The sequence below is a fragment of the Balaenoptera physalus genome, assembly GCF_965194825.1.
Source record: "Balaenoptera physalus genome assembly, chromosome: 3".
NCBI classification, from domain to species: domain Eukaryota; kingdom Metazoa; phylum Chordata; class Mammalia; order Artiodactyla; family Balaenopteridae; genus Balaenoptera; species Balaenoptera physalus.
This window is the reverse complement of record NC_138890.1, coordinates 15653067-15674704: the sequence shown is the minus strand read 5'-3', so window position 1 is coordinate 15674704 and position 21638 is coordinate 15653067. Positions and strand designations below refer to the sequence as shown.

General features: G+C 52.9%; 1 protein-coding gene and 1 pseudogene across 2 annotated transcripts in view; both read left to right on the top strand.

Annotated features, from left to right (window-relative positions):
• Positions 1-21638, top strand: part of NOTCH3 (notch receptor 3) — a 33244-nt gene that overhangs the window by 9149 nt on the left and 2457 nt on the right. The window contains exons 10-32 of the mRNA XM_082457620.1: positions 164-277; positions 839-1072; positions 1193-1303; positions 1786-1978; positions 2054-2205; positions 2432-2545; positions 2996-3151; positions 4038-4263; positions 4670-4871; positions 5079-5232; positions 5612-5796; positions 6426-6558; positions 6645-6902; positions 6983-7101; positions 7550-8115; positions 9514-9846; positions 11958-12112; positions 12211-12433; positions 13341-13425; positions 15932-16094; positions 17218-17522; positions 17788-17935; positions 21086-21183. Of these exons, the coding sequence (XP_082313746.1) occupies positions 164-277; positions 839-1072; positions 1193-1303; positions 1786-1978; positions 2054-2205; positions 2432-2545; positions 2996-3151; positions 4038-4263; positions 4670-4871; positions 5079-5232; positions 5612-5796; positions 6426-6558; positions 6645-6902; positions 6983-7101; positions 7550-8115; positions 9514-9846; positions 11958-12112; positions 12211-12433; positions 13341-13425; positions 15932-16094; positions 17218-17522; positions 17788-17935; positions 21086-21183 (4427 nt within the window). The remainder of the gene's footprint in view (positions 1-163; positions 278-838; positions 1073-1192; positions 1304-1785; positions 1979-2053; positions 2206-2431; positions 2546-2995; positions 3152-4037; positions 4264-4669; positions 4872-5078; positions 5233-5611; positions 5797-6425; positions 6559-6644; positions 6903-6982; positions 7102-7549; positions 8116-9513; positions 9847-11957; positions 12113-12210; positions 12434-13340; positions 13426-15931; positions 16095-17217; positions 17523-17787; positions 17936-21085; positions 21184-21638) is intronic.
• LOC309658763 (olfactory receptor 10T2-like) overlaps positions 17805-21638 on the top strand; it is a 42627-nt pseudogene continuing 38793 nt past the window's right edge. The window contains exon 1 of the transcript XR_014268294.1: positions 17805-17935. The product of XR_014268294.1 is annotated as an olfactory receptor 10T2-like (transcript). The remainder of the gene's footprint in view (positions 17936-21638) is intronic.

Genomic DNA, 21638 nt, shown 5'->3' with positions numbered 1-21638 from the left:
GTGTTAGTGGTTACCTATCATAACAGAAACCACCTTATGAAAAACATTGAAATTAATTTAAAACTAAGTAAATGGACTCCCCACCCAAACGAGGCAGCTCTGGTGAGGGGTGACTGCTCTGACCCTATCTGGCCCTCTGTTCATCCCACACCCCCCACTCCAGGCTTCAGCGGGGCTATGTGTCAGCTGGACGTGGATGAATGCGCCAGCACACCCTGCCGGAATGGAGCCAAGTGCGTGGACCAGCCGGATGGCTATGAGTGCCGCTGCGCAGAGGGTGAGGGAGGGCCAGTGACAAGTTGGCAAGAATCTGGAGGCGGGGCTAATGGGGGAAAGGGCCAATAATTACCTTGGGGAAAAGTTAGGGGCAGGGCTGCAGCAAGGCAGGACCTCAGCAGGGCCAATGAGAGAGCCAGGAGGCGGAGCCAATGATGGACACGAGCAGAGGTAAGGCTGGGGGTGAGGCCGAAAGGTCTAGCAGGATAGGTGTGCACTTAACTGGAGGGGTCGGGTCTGACCCCCTACATCCCCAGGCACCTCCCATGTGTCCGCATTTCCAGTGGAGGGCGAGGCAAATCAGGGCTGATAGTGTAAGGATTGGAAGCAGGGTCACGCTAGGGGTGGGATTTAACTGCAGTAGGGTCCTGGCCAGGGACGAGTCTTGGAGCTTGTAGCCGGATGGAATGGAGGCCAGCTAGGGGCAGGGCCTGAATTGAGCCCGCCTCCTGTTGTCTCGATGGGCCGGGCCTGAGGTAGAGCTGAGCCAGAATTGGGCAGAAGTCACAGCTGTGGGCAGGACCTTGGCCAGTGGGCGGGGCCTGACCCTCTGTCCCCACAGGCTTCGAGGGCACGGTGTGTGAGCACAATGTGGATGACTGCTCGCCAGACCCATGCCACCATGGGCGCTGTGTGGATGGCATCGCCAGTTTCTCGTGCGCCTGTGCCCCGGGCTACACCGGCACGCGCTGTGAAAGCCAGGTGGACGAGTGCCGAAGCCAGCCCTGCCGCCACGGTGGCAAATGCCTAGACCTGGTGGACAAATACCTCTGCCGCTGCCCTCCCGGCACCACAGGTGGGGCCGGGGGCTGGGCTGGGGCAGAAACAGTACATCTGGTAGGACACAGAGGGTTCGGGAATGGTGCTCCTGGTAGGGCACAGTGGTGGCAATCCCTGTCGTGTTCCCCTTCCCCAGGTGTGAACTGTGAGGTGAACATTGATGATTGTGCTAGCAACCCCTGCACCTTTGGAATCTGCCGGGACAGCATCAACCGCTATGACTGTGTCTGCCAGCCTGGCTTCACAGGTGGGCAAGTGGCTGCCGTGGAATGGAGGTCTTTATAGGGTGAGGGTGAAATCACCCATCTTTCTTGGCCAGGTTTTGCCCCTCTCTTTGCACACGCTGGTCCAACGAGATTGTCCACGCTTTGCCCTGAGATAGTGCTTTCTCTCATTGGCGTGTTGTCCCCATATTAGCTCAAGATTATCCTGGAACATACAGGAAGGTGTTCAGACTCAGGGATTGAGGTGTTTCTGAGTGGGGCCAGGGTAACCCTTGGTGGAGATGAAAGTGATTTCATATAAGTTTGGGGACAAGGATGATTTGGGGCAAGGTATCTCTGGGTTGAGGAGGTGACTATCCTAATCTGCACAAGAGATGATGTGTTGTGAAGCAAATGAGATTGTCCTTGCTCAAGGGTGTGGCTCTGCTAAATGGGGCAAGGTTGTCCCTCCCCGGTAGGCTCGGCTATCCTCGTTCTGGGACGAGGTTGTCTGCCTGCTCCCCAGGGCCTCTCTGCAACGTGGAGATCAACGAGTGTGCGTCCAGCCCATGCGGTGAGGGGGGCTCCTGCGTGGATGGTGAAAATGGCTTCCAATGCCTCTGCCCACCTGGCTCCCTGCCCCCGCTCTGTCTTCCCCCAAGCCATCCCTGCGCCCAAGAACCCTGCAGTCATGGCGTCTGCCACGACGCGCCTGGAGGGTGAGGCCTCTCCCCAACCCCTGATCCCCACTGCTTCCCTGCCCTCCTGCCAGCCCTGACTGCCTCCCCCTTCAGGTTCCGCTGCGTGTGTGAGCTTGGCTGGAGTGGCCCTCAGTGCAGTCAGAGCCTCGCTCGAGATGCCTGTGAATCCCATCCCTGCTGGGCAGGCGGCACCTGCACCAGTGATGGAACGGGCTTCCGCTGTACCTGTCCCCCTGGTGTCCAGGGTGCGTGTCCCCACTTTCCCTCCCCAGGGCTGCCTCCTCCCTTCTTCCTTATCATTTCCCTTCTGTTCCATTCTCCCTTCCTTCTCTACATTTATACCCCCCCACTTTTTTTTCCTCTCCCACCCCTACCCAGGAGCTTGGGAAGTGGGTATCAAGGTGGGGACCTTGGGGGGAGATGGGAAAATGGAATCTCTCAAGACTGTCTCACTCTGCCTGCCCACTACAGGCCGTCAGTGTGAGCTGCTGTCCCCCTGCACCCCAAATCCCTGTGAGCATGGGGGCTACTGTGAGTCTGCCCCTGGCCAGCTGGCTGTCTGCTCCTGCCCCCCTGGTTGGCAAGGTACATCAGCTGCTTCTTCCTCTTCCTCTCCCTCATCTCCTTTGCAACCTGCCCCATACTGGGTGATGTTGGGGACCCAGAGAGGGAGTCACTCCTGGCCCTGTCTTTTAGGGGAGCTTCCTTCTGGGAAGAAACAGAGCTAGACACAGACACTTGCAGCCTATGCGGTCAGTTCAGAAGAAGAGGAAGGGCTATGGGGTTGGGGGAGCTAGGAATCAGGCTGAGAGTTTTGGGGACAGCCTGGAGGAGCAGACCTCAGTCACAGAATGCATTCACCACCCTCTGAAACAAGGAGAAGGCAGTTCTGGAACAGTGTGTGCAAAATGCCCAGAGGCAAACTGTTCTTGCCTTCATCCATCTCAGCCTTCAGGTTCTTCCTGAGTGCCAGGTACCCTCAGACCCTACCCTGCGCCTTCTACCCCGGTGTGTTATTTTACTCCCCACCCCCAGGCTCACGATGTCAGCAGGACGTGGATGAGTGTGCTGGCCCCTTACCCTGTGGTCCTCATGGTACCTGCACCAACCTGGCAGGGAGTTTCAGCTGTACCTGCCACGAGGGCTATAGTGGCCCTTCCTGTGATCAGGACATCGATGACTGTGACCCCAGTGAGTTCAGGGGAGCTCTTGGGGGGGGGTGCTGACCTAGGGAACAGGTTCATGAAGCCCATGCATGTGCCTAGCACTGTGTTTTCATTTCATCTTCACAGTTATCTTACTTTCCCCATTTTGCTCATGAAAACTGAGGCCCCAAAGAGGTTAAGTGACTTGCCCAAGGTCATGCAGCAAGTAGAGGGATGAGCTGGGAGAGGACTCTGAAGCCTATATAGATTGCCTCTGGTAGCAAGCAAGTTAGGACTGTGTGTAAAGTATGAGATAACAGGCCCCTAGTGAGTCTCCAGGAGCACTGTTCAATGGACAAATAATGCAAGCCACATATGAATTAAATTTTTTCTAATAGCCACATTAAAGAGTAAACAAAACAAAAACAGGTTTATTTAACCTAATACATAAAAATATTATCATTTCAGTATAATCAATATAAAATTATTGAGATATTTTACATTCTTTTTTTTTTCATACTGAGTCTTCACAATCTGAAACCTGATGTCTATTTTATGCTTACAGTACATCTCAGATTGGACCAGCCACATGTCAAGGGCTCAAGAGCCACCTGTGGTCAGTGGCCACTTTACTGGCTAGCCTGGGTCTGGAGGAGCCCAGGGCTTAAGCAGACACAACTAGTACTTGGCAGCTCAAAGGGACCTTTTTTTGGCTTCTCCAACCCCTACCCCCTTCCACATAGGCGAGGTTTCCAGATAAGGAAGGGGGTGAGGCCACAGAGGGGACAGAGTTTTGATCCCCCTGGCCAAATGTGCCCCTCCCAATTAAGCCTGGTTTTCTCCTAATCCCCCTCTACACAAGACATGGCCAGGTCAGGCTGGACTGACAGGGGGCGAGGTGTGTGACCAGACCTCCTCCTTTCTGACCATAGACCCCTGCCTGAATGGTGGCTCATGTCAGGATGGAGTGGGCTCCTTTTCCTGCTCCTGCCTACCTGGCTTTGCTGGCCCCCGCTGCGCCCGAGATGTGGATGAGTGTCTGAGCAGCCCCTGCGGCCCAGGCACCTGCACAGACCACGTGGCTTCCTTCACCTGCACCTGCCCGCCGGGTTATGGAGGCTTCCTCTGTGAGCAGGACCTACCTGACTGCAGCCCCAGGTGGGTGGGGCCTGTCCTGGGAGTCAGGGGCCCTGGCATCGGATGGGGAGCGGGACCTGAGGAGTGGGGACAAGGGGAGTCCTCGGCTTGGCACCCACCTCAGGACTCTGATGCCTGATGGGTTAGTGTCCGGGAAGGGGCAGGCCATCTGTTGGGAGGTCACCTTAGGTACCCTGATCCCTGAGGGAGCCAGGCCAGACCAGAGTGGGGTCTCCACGTGGCTTCCATGTAGCCCAGAAGTACCTGGTATATCGGGGCTAAGGGACAGGACGGGGAGGGGCCTCTGCTGGGACTGCAGCTTCTCCTTGGGGTAGGGGTTTTGCCCACTCAAAGCTAGGAGGGGCCCATGGGGGAGGGTGGGGCCTTCGAGGGGGCGGGGCCTGACGCACTCCTCCTTTCCCTCCAGCTCCTGCTTCAATGGCGGGACCTGCGTGGATGGTGTGAACTCCTTCAGCTGCCTGTGCCGCCTGGGCTACACTGGCGCACACTGCCAACATGAGGCCGACCCTTGCCTCTCGAAACCCTGCTTGCACGGGGGCGTCTGCACTGCCTCCCACCCCGGCTTCCGCTGTGCCTGCCCTGAAGGCTTCACCGGCGCGCAGTGCCAGGTGGGCGGGGTCACTGGTGTCTTGGGGGAGGAGTCTAGAAGGATAGTCTGAGGGAGGGGCCTGCTGGGTACTCTGATTGGGAAGCCTGCCTGGATCCTGGGGGAGGAATCTGGAGAGGTATTCTGGAGCCTGCCCAGGACTCTGGAGGAGAAGCTGGGTCCGTTTTCAAGGGTCCCCAAGAGCGGACACTGTGGCCTTCCTTTCCAGACGCTGGTAGACTGGTGCAGCCGCACGCCTTGTCAGAATGGGGGCCACTGTGCCCGGACCGGGGCCTCTTTCTACTGCCTTTGCGCCCCGGGGTGGAGCGGCCGCCTCTGTGACATCCAGAGTCTACCCTGCAGAGAGGCCGCAGCCCAAATCGGTGAGGGGGTGCGCGTGACTGGGTTTGGGGGGCTTGGGAGGGTGTGTATGCACATACTTCCTGCTAGGGTGAGCTGAATGAGAGTGCAACAGAGCATGTAGACATGGTGGGGATATGTGACTCTGTGACAGCTGGCCAGGACAAGGATGGTGTGTATGTCTATCACCATGAGACGACCTGGATGTCTGCAGCGCTGTGTGTGACCTAGCTGGCATGAGCTTCGAAGGTGTGTGTATGTCACTTTCAGGGGATGTGTGACAACCTGACAGAGTGTGGGTGAGACCTTGGTGACTGAAGCTAGTTGGGGGTGTTGGGTGGTGCTGAGTATGATGTGGGCCGGGAGGAGGGAGCCTGCCTGACGCTGCTCTCCTCTGTCCAGGGGTGCCGATGGAGCAGCTGTGTCAGGCTGGTGGGCAGTGCGTGGACAAGGACAGCTCCCACTACTGCGTGTGCCCAGAGGGCCACACAGGCAGTCATTGTGAGCGGGAGGTGGACCCCTGCTTGGCCCAGCCCTGCCAGCATGGGGGCACCTGCCGAGGCTACATGGGAGGTTATGTGTGCGAGGTAAGGAGCGCCCAGTGGAGGGGACGGGGGAGCTAGTCACTCCTGGGTGGGTCTGGCTACACATTTCTGTGTGTCTATAGCCTGGTGTGGTGTCTCTCTCTAGGCATGTCTGCGTTTTTGCTTTTGTGACTCTGGTTATATCTTTGTGGGTGTCATTCTGGGTAGATCTTAGGGTGTCTCTGTTTGGGTGTACTTCTGTCTTTGGTTGTTTCTTGGACATATCTATGTGTGTCTCTGTGCATGGTGTCTCTTTGGGTATGAATGCATGTGCCAGTGTCTGAATGTGCATCTCTGGTTGTGTGTGTCTTGTGTGTATCTGGGTATCTGGGTGTTTCTCCTGTGGGTCTGTCTTGTGCATTTGTACTGTGTGTGTCCCTTTGCACTGAGTGTAGCTGTAGCCCTTGTGCCTGAGTGTCCTCCCATGTCTGGGTGTGTTTCCATGTACTGGGTGTGTTTCCATGTACTGGGTGTGTCTCCATGTACTGGGTGTGTGTGTGTTTCTGCACACTGGGCATGTCTGTGTGTTGGATGACTGTATGTGTCCTTTTGCACTGGGAGTCTCTGTATCTTCATGGCGAGTATCTGTGTCTCTCTGGGCTGAGTGGGTCCCTGCCTCACCCCCACCGCAGTGTCCAGCTGGCTACACTAGTGACAACTGTGAGGAAGACATGGACGAGTGTGCCTCCCAGCCCTGCCAGCATGGGGGCGTCTGCATTGACCTTGTGGCCCGCTATCTCTGCTCGTGTCCTCCAGGAACGCTGGGTAGGCCAGTGTCAGGGTTGGCGGACAGGACGGGAGGCTGGGTTTCTGACCACTCCTGACTGCTCCCCGTCCCCCCTTTCCCCTAGGCGTGCTCTGCGAGATTAATGAGGACGACTGTGGCCCAGGCCCACCCCTGGACCCGGGCCCCCGGTGTCTGCACAATGGTACCTGTGTGGACCTGGTGGGTGGCTTCCGCTGCACCTGTCCCCCGGGATACACTGGCCTGCGCTGTGAGGCGGACATCAATGAGTGTCGTCCAGGTGCCTGCCATGCGGCACATACCCGGGACTGCCTGCAGGACCCAGGTGGGGGCTTCCACTGCCTTTGTCATGCCGGCTTCACAGGTAAGCATGGGAGAGGGGGCTGGCCTGCGATCCTGCCTGTGTTCCCCATTGTGGCTCATCCACGTGTTCTGCTTGCCCAGGTCCCCACTGTCAGACTGTCTTGTCTGCCTGTGAGTCGCAGCCATGCCAGCATGGAGGCCAGTGCCATCCCAGCCCCGGCTCTGGGGGAGCGCTGACTTTCTCTTGCCACTGTGTCCCGGTAGGTGGGGTTGGACACTCACATCAAGGTCTCTGGGAGAGGAGTGGGAGCATGCCCTCATGGGAGGGTGTGGCTTTAGGGGAGAAGAGGTGTAAGATGGAAGGGGTTTCTGGGAAATATTGAAATTACCTGGAGGTTGTGTGTTTATGTGTGTGTGTCCCTCTGGAATTTGGAGTTGTGGCCTCTTGGGGAAGGCTGGGCTTACCTGCAAGGTGGGGCTCCAGTGGAAGAGGGAGAGGTTGAGCCAGACCTGGGGAGACTGGAGGTCCAACCTTTCCCAAGTCCTGATCCCCCATATTCCCCTCTCTCTCCCCCTTCAACCCTCAATCCTCTTCTCCACCCTTCCATTTCTCTTTCCCTCCTTCCTCTCTGTCTCCTCCCCTTCTCTCCCTCCATCCCCTGCCCCCGCACTTTTTTTTCCTCTCCTCTCCCCCCACCCAACCCACAGCCGTTCTGGGGCCCGCGTTGCGAGAGGGTGGCACGTTCCTGCTGGGAGCTGCAGTGCCCGGTGGGCGTCCCGTGCCAGCAGACGGTCCGTGGACCGCGCTGCGCCTGTCCCCCGGGGCTGTCGGGTCCCGCCTGCCGGGGTTCCCGGGGGTCGCCACTGGGAGCCGCCAATGCCAGCTGCGTGACCTCCCCCTGCCTCCACGGGGGCTCCTGCCGCCCGGAGACGCTGGCGCCCTTCTTCCGCTGCGCGTGCGCGCCAGGCTGGGCTGGGCCGCGCTGTGAGATACCTGCAGCGGTGCCCGAGGCCCCCGAGGAGCCGTCTTGCCCGAGAGCCGCCTGCGAGGCCAAAAGCGGCGACAAGCGATGTGACCGAGAGTGCAACAGCCCAGGCTGCGGCTGGGACGGCGGCGACTGCTCGCTGAGCGTGAGCGACCCCTGGCGGCAGTGCGCGGCGTTGCAGTGCTGGCTCCTCTTCAACAACAGCCGCTGCGACCCCGTCTGCAGCTCGCCCGCCTGCCTCTATGACAACTTCGACTGCCGCGCAGGCGGCCGGGAGCGCACCTGCAAGTGAGCCGGTCCTCACTCTGTGTCTTGTCTGTCCATGTGTCACATCTGACCATCCATGGGCCCTGCTTCTCTATCTGCCCCTCCGTTTGCCTTGGTCTGTCAGTCAATCCTTAATCTGTCTGTTGGGTTGTCCCTTCACTTGACCCATCTGTTTCTTGGTGTACCGTCTGCCCATCCATCTGTCATTTGTCTGTCTGTCTTCCCATTCCTGTGCCCTGTCTGTCCATCCTTGTTCCCTGCCTGTCTATCAATGTGCCCACCTGTCTGTTCATCCATGTGCTCCTTTTGTCTGTTTTTCTGTCTGCCTCTGTACTCCATCTGTCCCTCCCTATGCCCTGTTTGTTTGTCTTTCTGTCCATCCATGAATTACTTTTGTCCCTCTATACACCCAACTGTCTGTCTGCACACCTGCTTGTCCATCCTTGGACCTCATCTGTCCATCTGTCTGTCCCTATGCCAGTCTGTCCACCTGTGTGCCCCATCTGTCCATCTTTGTGCCCCACCTGTTCATCCGTGTGCCTCTTCTCTCTGTCCTTCTGTCCATTCACACACCCTTTTTGCCCCTCTATATGCCCATCCATCTGTCCATGTTCCTGCCTATTCCTGCCCCTCTTCTGCCGTTCTCTGTGTCTGTTCATGAGCCCTGTCTATTTGTCCTATGCATTTCATCTGTCCATCCCTGTGCTCTGCTCTCTGTGACTCTCTGTGTGTTCCTCTGTCTACCTGGAACCCTTTCCTTACTTTTATCTTCCTGTCCTCATTCCCACCCTCACTCTGCCCCTTGCTCATTCTGCTCCAGCCACCCTGGCCTTTCTTCCATTCTTCAGATTCCCCAGGCTTGGCCCCACCTCAGGGCCTTTGCACTGGCTGTTCCCTCTGCCTGGAATGCTCTCCTTCAGGAAGCCACATGGCTCCTCCCTCACCTCCTTCAAGTTTTTGCTCAAACAATGACCTTCTCAGTGAGCTCCTCCCTGGCCACCCACCCCCAGCCTTATTTTTTTCCTTAGCATTTAATTCCATATAGATGTGTGTGTGTGTTTAAATTTAGCCTTTATTGGTGTGTGATCGAAATGCTGTATGTTCGGCTCATTCATCTCCTTTAATATCTGTCTCCGCCCACTGTAATGCCAGCTCCACGTGGGTAGGGATTTATGTTGGGGCCATATCCTTAGAGCCTACAGTAGCGCCCAGCACATAACAGGTGGCTCTCAGTAGTTATTGACTTATTAATAGTTACAAAGCAATGGCTGTGTTTGCAGAAAGCCTGATACATTCCACAAGCACGTGGATACATGCCAGTTCTCTGCGCTTGCGCTGGCTCCAGAGTCTGGGTGCTCTGTGGTGTTTGCGTGCAGCGGAGTTGGAGGCTCCCTTGACCCCGCCCCTCTCTGTCCCCAGCCCGGTGTATGAGAAGTACTGCGCGGACCACTTTGCCGACGGCCGCTGCGATCAGGGCTGCAACACAGAGGAGTGCGGTTGGGATGGACTGGACTGTGCGGGTGAGGTGCCAGCTCTGCTGGCCCGAGGCGTCCTGGTGCTCACCGTGCTGCTGCCGCCGGAGGAGCTGCTGCGCTCCAGCGCCGACTTCCTGCAGCGGCTCAGCGGCATCCTGCGCACCTCGCTGCGCTTCCGTCTGGACGAGAACGGCCAGGCTATGGTCTTCCCTTACCACCGGCCTGGTCCTGGCTCTGAATCCCGGAACCGGCGGGAGCTGGCCCCTGAGGTGATTGGGTGAGTGACTCCCCCCGGGGGAGCCATGGCGTCCACGCAGACGCTAGGCCGGGCGTGGGAAGGGGCACCATTCCTCAGGTCTTGTGCATTTACTTCCCTTAACATCTGGGAGAGCCTTCTTGGCAATATATACAGCGTCGTACAATACATGCATCTCGGTCTCGGCACCATTGACATTTGGGGCCGGATCGTTCTTTGCTGTGAGGGGCTGTCCTGTCTTGTGCACTGTAGGATGTTTAGCAGTATCCCTGGCCTCTATCCACTAGATGCAAGCAGCGCACTTCCCCTCCCCTAAGATGTGACAACCCAACATGCCTCCAGACATGGGCAAGGGTCCTCTGGGGGAACAGAATAGCCCCTGGTCTAGCGCTGTTTCCTTCTGGAGAGGCAGGGGTATAGCAGAGTGTTTAAGGGCATGTGTAGTTTTTTGTTTGTTTGTTTTAGAAATAGAAAATATAGAACTCTCCTGCTGGTGGCCTGGTAGAGGGGCCAGAAGGGAGATGTGGCTTCTGAGCAGAGTGGGACCTGCCACAGGGAGGAGGGCTGGAGGCTAGAGATGAGGGGCAGGGCCTCTGACTGGGTATGGCTGGGATGGGGGAGATGGCGAGGATGGTTGATGGATGTGCCAGTCCCTGGCTGGGGTGACTGAGTTGCTGGAAGTGGTCTCATCAAGATGAAGACACAGGGTGAAAACCAGGGGTTACTTTGGGGCTTCCAGAGAGATCTGGGGGTCTCGGAGAGACCTCAGGAGGCAGTTGGGGTTGGAAGATTGAGAGAAGAAAGAAAAAAGGGTTTGGCAATCATTGCAACCACGGGAGGGACACAAAGAAGTGGGGAGAGGTGTGGGGACAGAAGGATCATCTGGGGACACTGAGTCCTAAGGATTGGTTGAAGGAAATTAGCTCAGAAAAGAGAAGGAGAAGGAGCAGCCAGAGACAGAAGGAGAGCCAGGGCTCAGGGCACTGGGTATCCCAAAGAAGGAAAATGTTTGGAGGGTTGGGTTCCTGGAAGCAGAGCCTGAGATGGAGATTCAGATACATGTGATATATTGGAAAGGTGCTCTCAGTAGACAGGGAATGAGGGAAGTAGGATGGGGCAGGGGAGGAACTGAGGCAGGAGGTAGCCTCAGCCAGGGTCCAGCCTCAGCCAGGGTCCAGCCTCAGCCAGATCCCTTGGAGAGCTCTGGAGGGTGAATAGCACCTCAAAGTTGGTCCCACCTTGAGACAGGAGGGCCAGCTTTTGTACACCCCACATGAGCCAATCCCTGGCTGAAGGCTTCCCTAAGGGGTGTCACCTCCCAAGTGAAGGGATCCCCACTTTGCTGAGGCCAGAGAGGCAGCTGGCAACTGTTGGAAGCCAATGCTCATAGCAGGCAGGAGATGGATGCACCAGCCTGATAAAGGAGAAGTTGACATGAAAACAATGACCATTGGATTCATGGCTCAGAGGACACTGGTGGCCACAGCAAGACTCGTTTTGGGAATTGATAAAGAATTTTAAACATATACAAAAACAGAGCAGGGTAATGAACGTCTAGGTACCTAGGACCTAGCATTGACAATTAACACATATGGCCATTATTATTTCATACATAGTCCCTTCAATTTGTCCTAGTGCCCATGTTATGTTGAAATAATTTCTAGATAGCATGTCATTTCATACGTAGACATGTCAGTATGTTTCTGTAAAAAATAAGCTCTCTTCTTTAAAACACGATAATACCATGATCACAGTTAAAAAAATAAATATCCTTAATATCACCAAATATATAGTAAGTGTATTTAAAAAAAGACTGGTTTTGGGGTTGTGGTGGAGTTGGATGCTAGATAGGGGGCAGTGGTGACATGGTGAGTAGAGATGCTGGAGCCTGGTGCAGGGGAGGGGGGATGGGGCATGGTGCAGGGGAGAGGGGGTGGGGCATGGTGCAAGGGGGAGGGGGTGGGGCATGGTGCAGGGGAGAGGGGGTGGGGCATGGTGCAGGGGAGGGGTGGTGGGGCATGGTGCAGGGGAGGGGTGGTGGGGCATGGTGCAGGGGAGGGGTGGTGGGGCATGGTGCAGGGCTTGTAGGAGTGCCTGCTGAGTCTGTCTGTCCCTCTGTTGTGTCCCCGCAGCTCTGTGGTGATGCTGGAGATTGACAACCGTCTGTGCCTGCAGTCGCCTGAGAATGACCACTGTTTTCCCGACGCCCAGAGCGCGGCGGACTACCTGGGAGCGTTGTCAGCGGTGGAGCGCCTTGACTTCCCGTACCCACTGCGGGCGGCACGGGGTGAGGGCCAGCCTGGCGGGTGATGGGGGTGGAACCGGGGTTCCCATGGTGGGGTGGGCCTTGGCCCCTGGTTGAGACCCCCTGCTTCCTGCCCGCAGGGGAACCGCTGGAGCTGCCAGAGCCAAGCGTGCCGCTACTGCCCCTGCTGGCTGCGAGCGCCGTCTTCCTGCTGGTCATCCTCGTCCTGGGCGTCATGGTGGCCCGCCGCAAGCGTGAGCACAGCACCCTCTGGTTCCCCGAGGGCTTTGCGCTGCACAAGGATGCTGCAGCTGGCCACAAGGGCCGGCGGGAACCCGTGGGCCAAGACGCTCTGGGCATGAAGTGAGGACCCTGACTCAGCCCATTCCCTGTCCCTGACTGTGGGGCTTTGTGAGCCCTTGAGCCCACCTTGACCTGACTTTGACCTCTGACCCCTACCTGACCCTACCTTCAGACTCCAGCCTGGACCCCAGTGTTCATCCCCTTGACCACTGACTCGATAATCCCTGGGAATCACCCCTGATGCGTGACTCTTGGCCCCATTTCCTATGATCCAGTTCCCTCACTCAGATCCTACTCTGACTCTACCCTGACCCCAGCTTCTCAGATTTCACCTTGATACTAAAAATTTGTTCCCACATGACTACTGATCTCGTGATCCCTGTCTGCATCCCAATCCCTTGCTGGCCCCTTGACCCTATCCTCTATGACCCCCAATATCACCTCTGGCTCTAACACACCCTGACTTTGACCTCACCTCTGACCCCCTTTCCACCCCAACTCAGTGCTCATTCCCCACGATCCTCAATCTTGGCCTTGGCCGTGGGCTTCACCTCCAACTCCCTGGCCTGTCCCTCGAGACTCCAACCCCACCCTGACCTAATCCCTGAATTTACCCCTCTCCTGTCACCCTGTGACCCCTGGCCCCTCTCCACAACCTCCTTGATCCTGGCTACATCTCTCACCTGTTACGAGGATAACTATCCTCCATGACCCCTGACGTCATCTTCTATAACCCCTGCTATATGCCTGGGACCCTCACCTGTCCCACAGCCTACTGCTCTGACCTCTGACCCCACTCCTGTTCTTCCCCAGTTCCACCTTAAGACCCTGGCCGTCACCCATCACAACCCCTGATGGTACCCCCTGCAACCTTGACCACATCCTGCATCCCCTCATTGGACCCTGTCTCTTGACCCTGCACCCTGCCCCTACTGACCCATTGTCCCCTCCCTCCTCCCCCCAACAGGAACATGGCCAAGGGTGAGAGTCTGATGGGAGAGGTGGCCACAGACTGGATGGACACAGAGTGCCCGGAGGCCAAGCGACTGAAGGTTGTGTCCCCTCCTCTGACCCCTGCCCTCAGGGTCCTGGGTTGGGGCTCGATGGTCAGTGGGAGAGCCAGGAAAATCTCTCCCTGGTTCTGGAGAACAATCACAGCACTCACCCCATCCTGCTCCTGGCATCTTTCCAGAGGGGATCCCCTGGCCCAGACAGTGACTCTGCTTTCTCTCTGCTGCATCCAACTTAGTCCAGCGTGCCCAGCCTGAGAGCACCGCCAGCTGGTCTTTTCCTGTCCTGGGGCCACAGCTACGGGCCCTGTCTTAGTCAGCTAGGGCTGCCATAATGAAATACCACAGACTGGTGGCTCACACAGCAGACACTTATCTTCTCACAGCTCTGGAGGGTGGAAGTCCAAGATCAAGGTGCTGGCAGGGTTGGTTCTTGGTGAGGGCTTTCCTCCTGGCAGGTAGAATGTGTTCTCACTGTGTCCTCATGTGACCTTTCCTCTGCGTGTGCATAGAGAGAGAACTCTGGCGTCTCTTCCTCTTCTTATTAGGACATTGGTCCTGTTGAATTAGGGCTCCACACTCATGATCTTATTTAACCTTAATTACTTCCTTAAAGGCCCTGTCTCCACATATAGTCATGTTGGGGGATTAGGCCTTCAACATATGATTTTTGGGGAGCACAGTTCATAACAGGCTCCTGCTAGCATTACTTTGACACTTGCTGAATGTCTTGAATGTACACAAAGCATCTTACTTCATCTTTATGAGGATGCTATAAAGTAGCTATTGATACACGCCTCCATTCTTAGCTGCCTCTCCCCTGCCTATGTTTTAATGTTTGTTGAAATGAAGACATCTATTACAATTGACAACTAAAGAAATCTGCTTGCCCCAGGCTTTTTTTTTCTTTCTCATCCAAAAGTGGGTGTTAAGTATATGGTACAGAATGTTTATAATGGCATTTTAGCATTGTGGAATGATTGCATCATCCTGATTTTACCAATGAGAAGCTCAGAGCTCTAATGTGATTTGCCTAGGGTCACAAGCCTACTAAGTGACAGTGTCAGACATTGAATCCACATTGAAGGCTGTCCCATCCTCCGTGGCCCTATCTGGTTAGCTGTCCATCACCTGGCTCTCCCCTTTCATGAAATTCAACTCCCCACCTGGGTCCTTAAGCTCAGGTCTGGCTTGATCAGGCTCTGTGTTTGGTGCAGGCTGTTAAATGCCCAGGCAGGCTAGTTAGGGATATTCTGTCCTGTTTTCATAACATCATTCTTCCCTTTTGGACCATGAGTCTGAAATTTATTGAGCTCCTCTGAGGGGCCCAGGTGCTAGACTCCTGAGGGTAAATCAATACATTTGTGTGTGATTATTTGGTCCTGATACCTCATGTTCTTATTTGTGGTAGCAGGTGGGAGCCTACGTGGTATCCAGGGCAACTCCCTGCTTCTCACCTTTCACTCCTTTCCCAGATTAATACTGGGAATTATTATTTTGTTTAAAGATTTATTTGTTATTTATTTATTTATATTTATTTTTGGCTGCATCAGGTCTTAGTTGTGGCACTCGGGATCTTTGTTGAGGCAGGCGGGAGTTTTCACTGCAGTGTGCAGGCTGTTCGTTTCGGTGCGTGGGCTTCTCTCTAGTTGTGGCGTGCAGATTTTTCCCTTCTCTAGTTGTAGTGCGCAGGCTCCAGGGCGCGTGGGCTCTGTAGTTTGTGGCACGTGGGCTCTAGTTGAGGTGTGAGAACTCAGTAGTTGTGGCATGCGGGCTTAGTTGCCCCAAGACATGTGGGATCTTAGTTCCCCAACCAGGGATTGAACCCACGTCCCCTGCATTGTAAGGCGGATTCTTTACCACTGGACCACCAGGGAAATCCCAATACTGGGAATTATTATTATTGCAGGATCCCTCTACTCCCACATTTCTTTTACCAGTGATTTGGAATTTCCAGAACACAAGTTTTGCATTTCTTCTGTTGAATTTAATTTTAAAGTTTTTTGTTCTTTTTGATACTGTTGTCAATAGAATCGTTCTCTTAATTTCATTTTTGGTATGTTCCTATCTAGTGTATAGACAGGTGTGTGCTGACAGGTGTTATGCTCTGTGTCTCTTCCTTTTTTTAAAATTAAAAAAATTTTTTATTTATTTTATTCTTAATTTTTTGGCTGCACTGCACGGCATGTGGGATCTTAGTACCCTGACCAGGGATTGAACCCACGTCCTCCTGCATTGGAAGTGCAGAGTCTTAACCACTGGACCGCCAGGGAAGTCCCCTCTGTGTCTCTTCCTTGATCACTACCGTGGGTTCCCAGACCCTCTGCCATTCTAACCCGGATTAAAATCCCAGTACTTCCTCTTATGAGTTTCTCTGAGCTCCAGTACATCAATTTCCCATTTCCTTATCTATAAAAGAAGCAGGATGTTAATGGTTTCTTGGGGCCATGTGTGCATCTCCATGAGAGAAACCTGTGGGAATGCCCAGACTGTCCCTCTAACTGTGTCTCCCAATCCCTTGTGAGAACCTGGGTCCTTGCGCCTCCAGGTAGAGGAGCCTGGTGTGGGAGCTGAGGATGCTGTGGATTGCCGCCAGTGGACTCAGCACCACCTGGTTGCTGCCGACATCCGTGTGGCACCAGCCATGGCATTGACGCCACCACAGGGCGATGCAGATGCTGATGGCATGGATGTCAACGTGCGTGGTCCAGGTCAGGCATCCCTCCCTCCAGGATGCCCTTTATCCATCCTACTCATGAGACGTTGCATCTGGGTCTGTTTCTGGGGAAAGCTGGATGTGTCTGGGTGTCCGTCTGTGGGGGTGTGTGTTAATCAGGACTCTTGGTTGTAAGTTTTAATAGCCCAACTCAAGCTAACTTAAGTAAAACAAGGGATTTACTGGCTTTTGTAAATGGAAGCTTCAGGCACATTTGGATCCAGGACTCACCACCTCTTGGCTCCAAAGCCCAAGTAGGCTTTTTCCTGCAGGCACTGATAGCTACAGGTGGGACAGGCCTTACAAAACCTTTTTCCCATATGTACCAGCAGAAGTCCCAGGATGAGTTCTGATTGGATGGACATACCCATTCCTGAACCAATCAGTGTGGCCTGGGGCCTGGAATATGCAGATTGAGAGGCTTGAGCTATATTCCTGTCCTTGAAGGAAGGATTTGGCTTTATCGAGGGCTTGAGGATGGAGAATGGGGTGCAAGTAGCCTCCTAAGGGAAACAAGAGCAAATGCTCATGAAGAGTATAGCAGACCATGTTATCTGGATCCTCTTGGATTTGTCTTTGCCACATTTTGGGATATGCCTTCCCCAGCTCTGTTTTGCTTTTGCTCCCAATGACCAGGACCTATGGCTCTCTTTTGAAGCCCTTCAGGTTACCGGGGCCTGAGGTGCTTGGTATTTTATGTCCCTGGGGGCAGCTCCTAACCAGTGGATGCAGGAGTATGAAAGGCTCAGCTCCTTTGACTCAAGCTGGATTACAACTCTGGGGTACAGCTCAGCTTCCACAGTCCCCCTTTGGGATCAGGCTGAAATAACTCTCCAGGCATTTGCCCAAGGTTGCACACTTGTTTGACTTCCTCCCTCCCTCGTTCTGTGTCCCCTACTACCTAGGAGCCCTTCTGTGACAAATCACATGCCCATGAATCCTCATCCTGGGTTGGCTTCTGGGGCACCTGACACAGGTGTGTGTGTGTGATGGGAGGATTTGCCATTCCCTCTTGTGTTTCCACATGTCCCACTTCCTCCTAATGCAGTGCCCTCAATCGTATTCCCCAGAAAGGCCCTGTGCCCACCTCCCTTGTGACACACTCCTGGTCCCTGCAGATGGCTTCACCCCGCTAATGCTGGCCTCCTTCTGCGGGGGGGCCCTGGAAGCAATCCCAGCTGAGGAGGACGAGGCAGAAGACACGTCAGCCAGCATCATCTCAGACCTTATCTGCCAGGGGGCGCAGCTTGGGGCTCGGACCGACCGCACGGGTGAGACGGCCCTGCACCTGGCTGCCCGCTATGCCCGGGCTGATGCGGCCAAGCGGCTGCTGGATGCTGGGGCAGACACCAATGCCCAGGACCACTCAGGCCGCACCCCCCTGCACACAGCCGTCACTGCTGACGCCCAGGGCGTTTTCCAGGTGAGCTGGACTTGCCTCTTTGGACTTCAGAGCTGGGACAGGCCTCAGACCGACCTGGGTTCAAGCCCTGGTTCTGCCTTTCAGAGTTCATCTTTCTCATTTGTAAGATGGGGATCTATGGGAGTATAGTTTCTGGCAAGAAGCTATTCCCTGAACCTAATCAGTTCCATGGGGTGTATTGGTTGGGGTCCTCAGGGGGCTTAGAGGTGCTTCTCGTCCCTTTGTTCTTGCCATGACTCCTCCTGCTGCGCCCCGTCTCCCTTAGATTCTCATCCGGAACCGCTCCACAGACCTGGATGCCCGCATGGCAGACGGCTCCACGGCACTGATCCTGGCGGCCCGCCTGGCAGTGGAGGGCATGGTGGAAGAGCTCATCGCCAGCCATGCTGATGTCAATGCTGTGGATGAACTCGGTAGGCTGTGGGGGGTAGTGGCAGGTGGGGGCTGAGAGGGTGTCATCTGGGCCCTGACTGTTGGTGTGAACTCACACCCACACTGACACCCAGTCAGTGAAACTCGTGTACTCATAACAGGGTTTCAACATAGACCTACACTCTCATGCATTAAAAAAAAAAAAGGCGCCCATTAGCCCATACTGTGTGGCAGTGGTTCAGGAAAAGGTGCCCTTCCCAAGACACTTCCCTTCCATCTGCTTTCTTAGAAGAACTTACTCTGGTGCCATCTGCTGGACAACTGGTGTAATAAATTTGCAAATCAGCCAGACCTATAGTTGAGGGCCGCTCCGTCCCTGGAGGTGGCTTGCTTGCACAACAGTGACCTGCCCTTGTGTCTAGAGAACCTCATACAGCTGTAGACACACTCGGACTCTTAGAAACATCCTTTGGAGCAGGGGTTCCCAATCTCGCAACATTGACATGTGGGGTTGGATCATTCGTTGTGGTGGGGGCCGTCCTGTGTAGCGAAGGATGTTTTTTTTAATTTATTTATTTAAAAATTTTTTTATTTTAAAATTTTTATTGGAGGATAGTCGATTTACAATGTTGTGTTAGTTTCAGGTGTACAGCAAACTGAATCAGTTATACAGATACGTATATCCACTCTGTTTTAGATTCTTTCCCATCTAGGCCATTACAGAGCATTGAGTAGAGTTCCCTGTGCTGTACAGGAGGTCCTTATTAGTTATCTATTTTATGTATGATAGTATGTATGTGTCAATCCCAGCCTCCTAACTTATCCCTCCCCCCTTGTCCCCCTGGTAACCATAAGTTTGTTTTCTACATCTGTGACTCTATTTCTGTTTTGTATATAAGTTCATTTGTACCATTTTTTAAGATCCCACATATAAGCGACATCATATGATATTTGTCTTTCTCTGCCTGACTTACTTCACTCAGTATGACAATCTCTAGGTCGATCCATGCTGCTACAGATGGCATTATTTCGTTCTTTTTTATGGCTGAGTAATATTCCACTGTATATATGTACCACATCTTCTTTATCCAGTGTAGGATGTTAAGTAGCATCCCTGGCCTCACCCACTGATGCCAATAGCACCCCACATCTCAGTTGTGACAACCAAAAATATCTCCAGACATTGCCAAATGCCCCTTAGAGGAAAATCACCCCTGGTTGGGAAATACGGCTTTAGAAGAGCACTGTCCAATAGAACTTTCTGTGATGATGGAAATATTCTTAGTCTGTTCTGTTCAATATGGTAGCCACTGGTATGTGCTGTCAAGCACTTGAAATGTGGCTGGAGTGAACAGAGAACTAAATGTTTTATTTCATTTAATGTTTTAACCTTTGTTTTGCCTACTTAAAAAACCCCCAGCTGTACTGACATATAATTCAGATACCATGCAATTCATCCATTTCAAGTATAAAATCCAATGGTTTTTAGTATAACCACATAGTTGTGCAAATATCATCACAATAAAATTTAGAATGTTTTCATCACCTGAAAAAGAAGCCCTCGCCTCTTAGCCATCACCCCTTCAATCCCCCTCATCTTCCCGGCCCTTAGGCAACCGCTAATGTACTTTCTCTCTATATGGATTGCTTATTCTGGTTATTTCATATAAATGGAATCATACAATATGTGGTCTTTTTTGACTGGCTTCTTTCACTTAGCACGATGTTTTTGAGGTTTACAAATGTTGTAGCGTGTATCAGTATTATTTCTTTTTTGTTTTTTAATGAATAAATAATATTCTGTTATATGGATATACCACATTTTGTTAATCCACTCATCCACCGATGGACATTTGGGTTGTTTCTGATTTTTGGCTGTTATGAATAATGCTGCTATGGACAGTCCTGTGTCATTTTTTGTGTGGACATATGTTTTCATTTCTCTTGGGTATATCCCTAGGAGCAGAATTGCTGGGTCACATGGTAACTCTGTTTAACCTTTTAAGGAACTGCCAGACTGTTTTCCACAGTGGCTGCCCTGTTTTACATTCCTACCAACAGTGTATGAAGGTTCCAGTATTTCCACATCCTCACCAACACTTGCTATTATCTGTCTTTTTGTTCTAGTCTTCCTAGTGGATGTGATTTAGTATCTCATTGTGGTTTGATTTGCATTTCCTTGACGGCTAATGATGTTGAGCATCTCTTCACAAGCTTATTGTCCATTTGTGTATCTTCTTTGGAGAAATGTCTATTCAGATTCTTTGCCCATTTTTAAATTGGGTTATTCATCTTTTTATTATTGAGTTGTAGAAGTTCTTCATATAGTCTAGGTATGTCTCTTATCAAACATATGGTAGGTTTAATATATTTGTAGGTTTTCTTTTTACTTTCTAGATGGTGTCCTTACAAGCACAAAAGTTTTCATCTTGATGATGTCCAATTTATCTATTTTTGTTGTTTTTGTTATTGTTGCTTGTGTTTTGGGTGTCATATCTAAGAATCCTTTACCTAATTCAAGGTCATGAAGGTTTACTCCTATGTTTTTTTCTAAATGTTTTATAGTTTGAGCTTTTACATTTAGGTCTTTGACTCATTTTGAATTATTTTTTTGTGTATGGTGTGCGGTAGGGGTCCAACTTTATTGTTTTGCACGTGGAGATAACAGTTGTCCCAGCACTATTTGTTGAGAAAGCTATCCTTTCCCCATTAAATGGTCTTGGCACCAATTTAATTTAATTTAACTTATTTTACTGTTTTTTTTTCTTTTGACTGCCTTGTGTGGCTTGTGGGATCTCAGTTTCCCGACCAGGGACTGAACCCAGGCCGCAGCAGTGAAAGCCTGGAATCCTAACCACTAGACCACCAGGGAACTCCATTTTTTTTTTTTTTTTTTTTGTAATTTTAATTTACATAAACTAAAGAACCACATGTGACTGGTGGCTATTGCATTGGACAGCACAGCTCTAGGTACAACTGAGTGAAGTCCACATAGTACCCCCTGTATATGGAGAGTTACATCTACAGGTGTGCACACACATGGACCCAAACACAGTTACTCAGATACTCGTGGCAGGCCTACCCTCCCCCCATCCCAGGCTATATTCTAGACATTTTCTGTCCCCCTGCTGTTGGGGGGCCAGCAAATGAGCCTGGTCCTGACCCTGACCTTCCCTCACTTCCCCCGCCAGGAAAATCAGCCTTACACTGGGCTGCAGCTGTCAACAACGTGGAGGCCACCTTGGCCCTGCTCAAAAATGGAGCTAACAAAGACATGCAAGATAGCAAGGTGAGCCCCAGCCCTTGGCCCCCCTGGGAGTCAGCCCTGGCACAGCTTCCACAGGTGGCAGAGAGCAGGTTGGGGTAGGCTAGTGGGCTCATTCACCCTGCCTGCAGCCAGCTTTCAGGTGTGGGATTTGGGCCCAAGGGGTTTCAATAGTGGATCAGAGGAGGAAGTGTATGGCAGTTGCTGGGTGACCTTGGGCAAGTTGCTTAACTCTTTTGAACCTCTGTTGTCATCCTTGAAATGGGGAAGCAACGGTACCCACCTCATTGCCTCTTTCGAGGATTCAGTGAGCTAAAGCTTTTATAAAGTGCTTTAGCATATCCTCAATACAAGGTAGATGTTATGATTGTTGTTTAAAAACCCTTGCAAGGTGGTATTACTCTCATTTTACAGATGAAAGAGTGAGGCTCAAAGGGGTGTGGGGTTGGATTCCATCCTTATTTAAAATTTCCAAAATT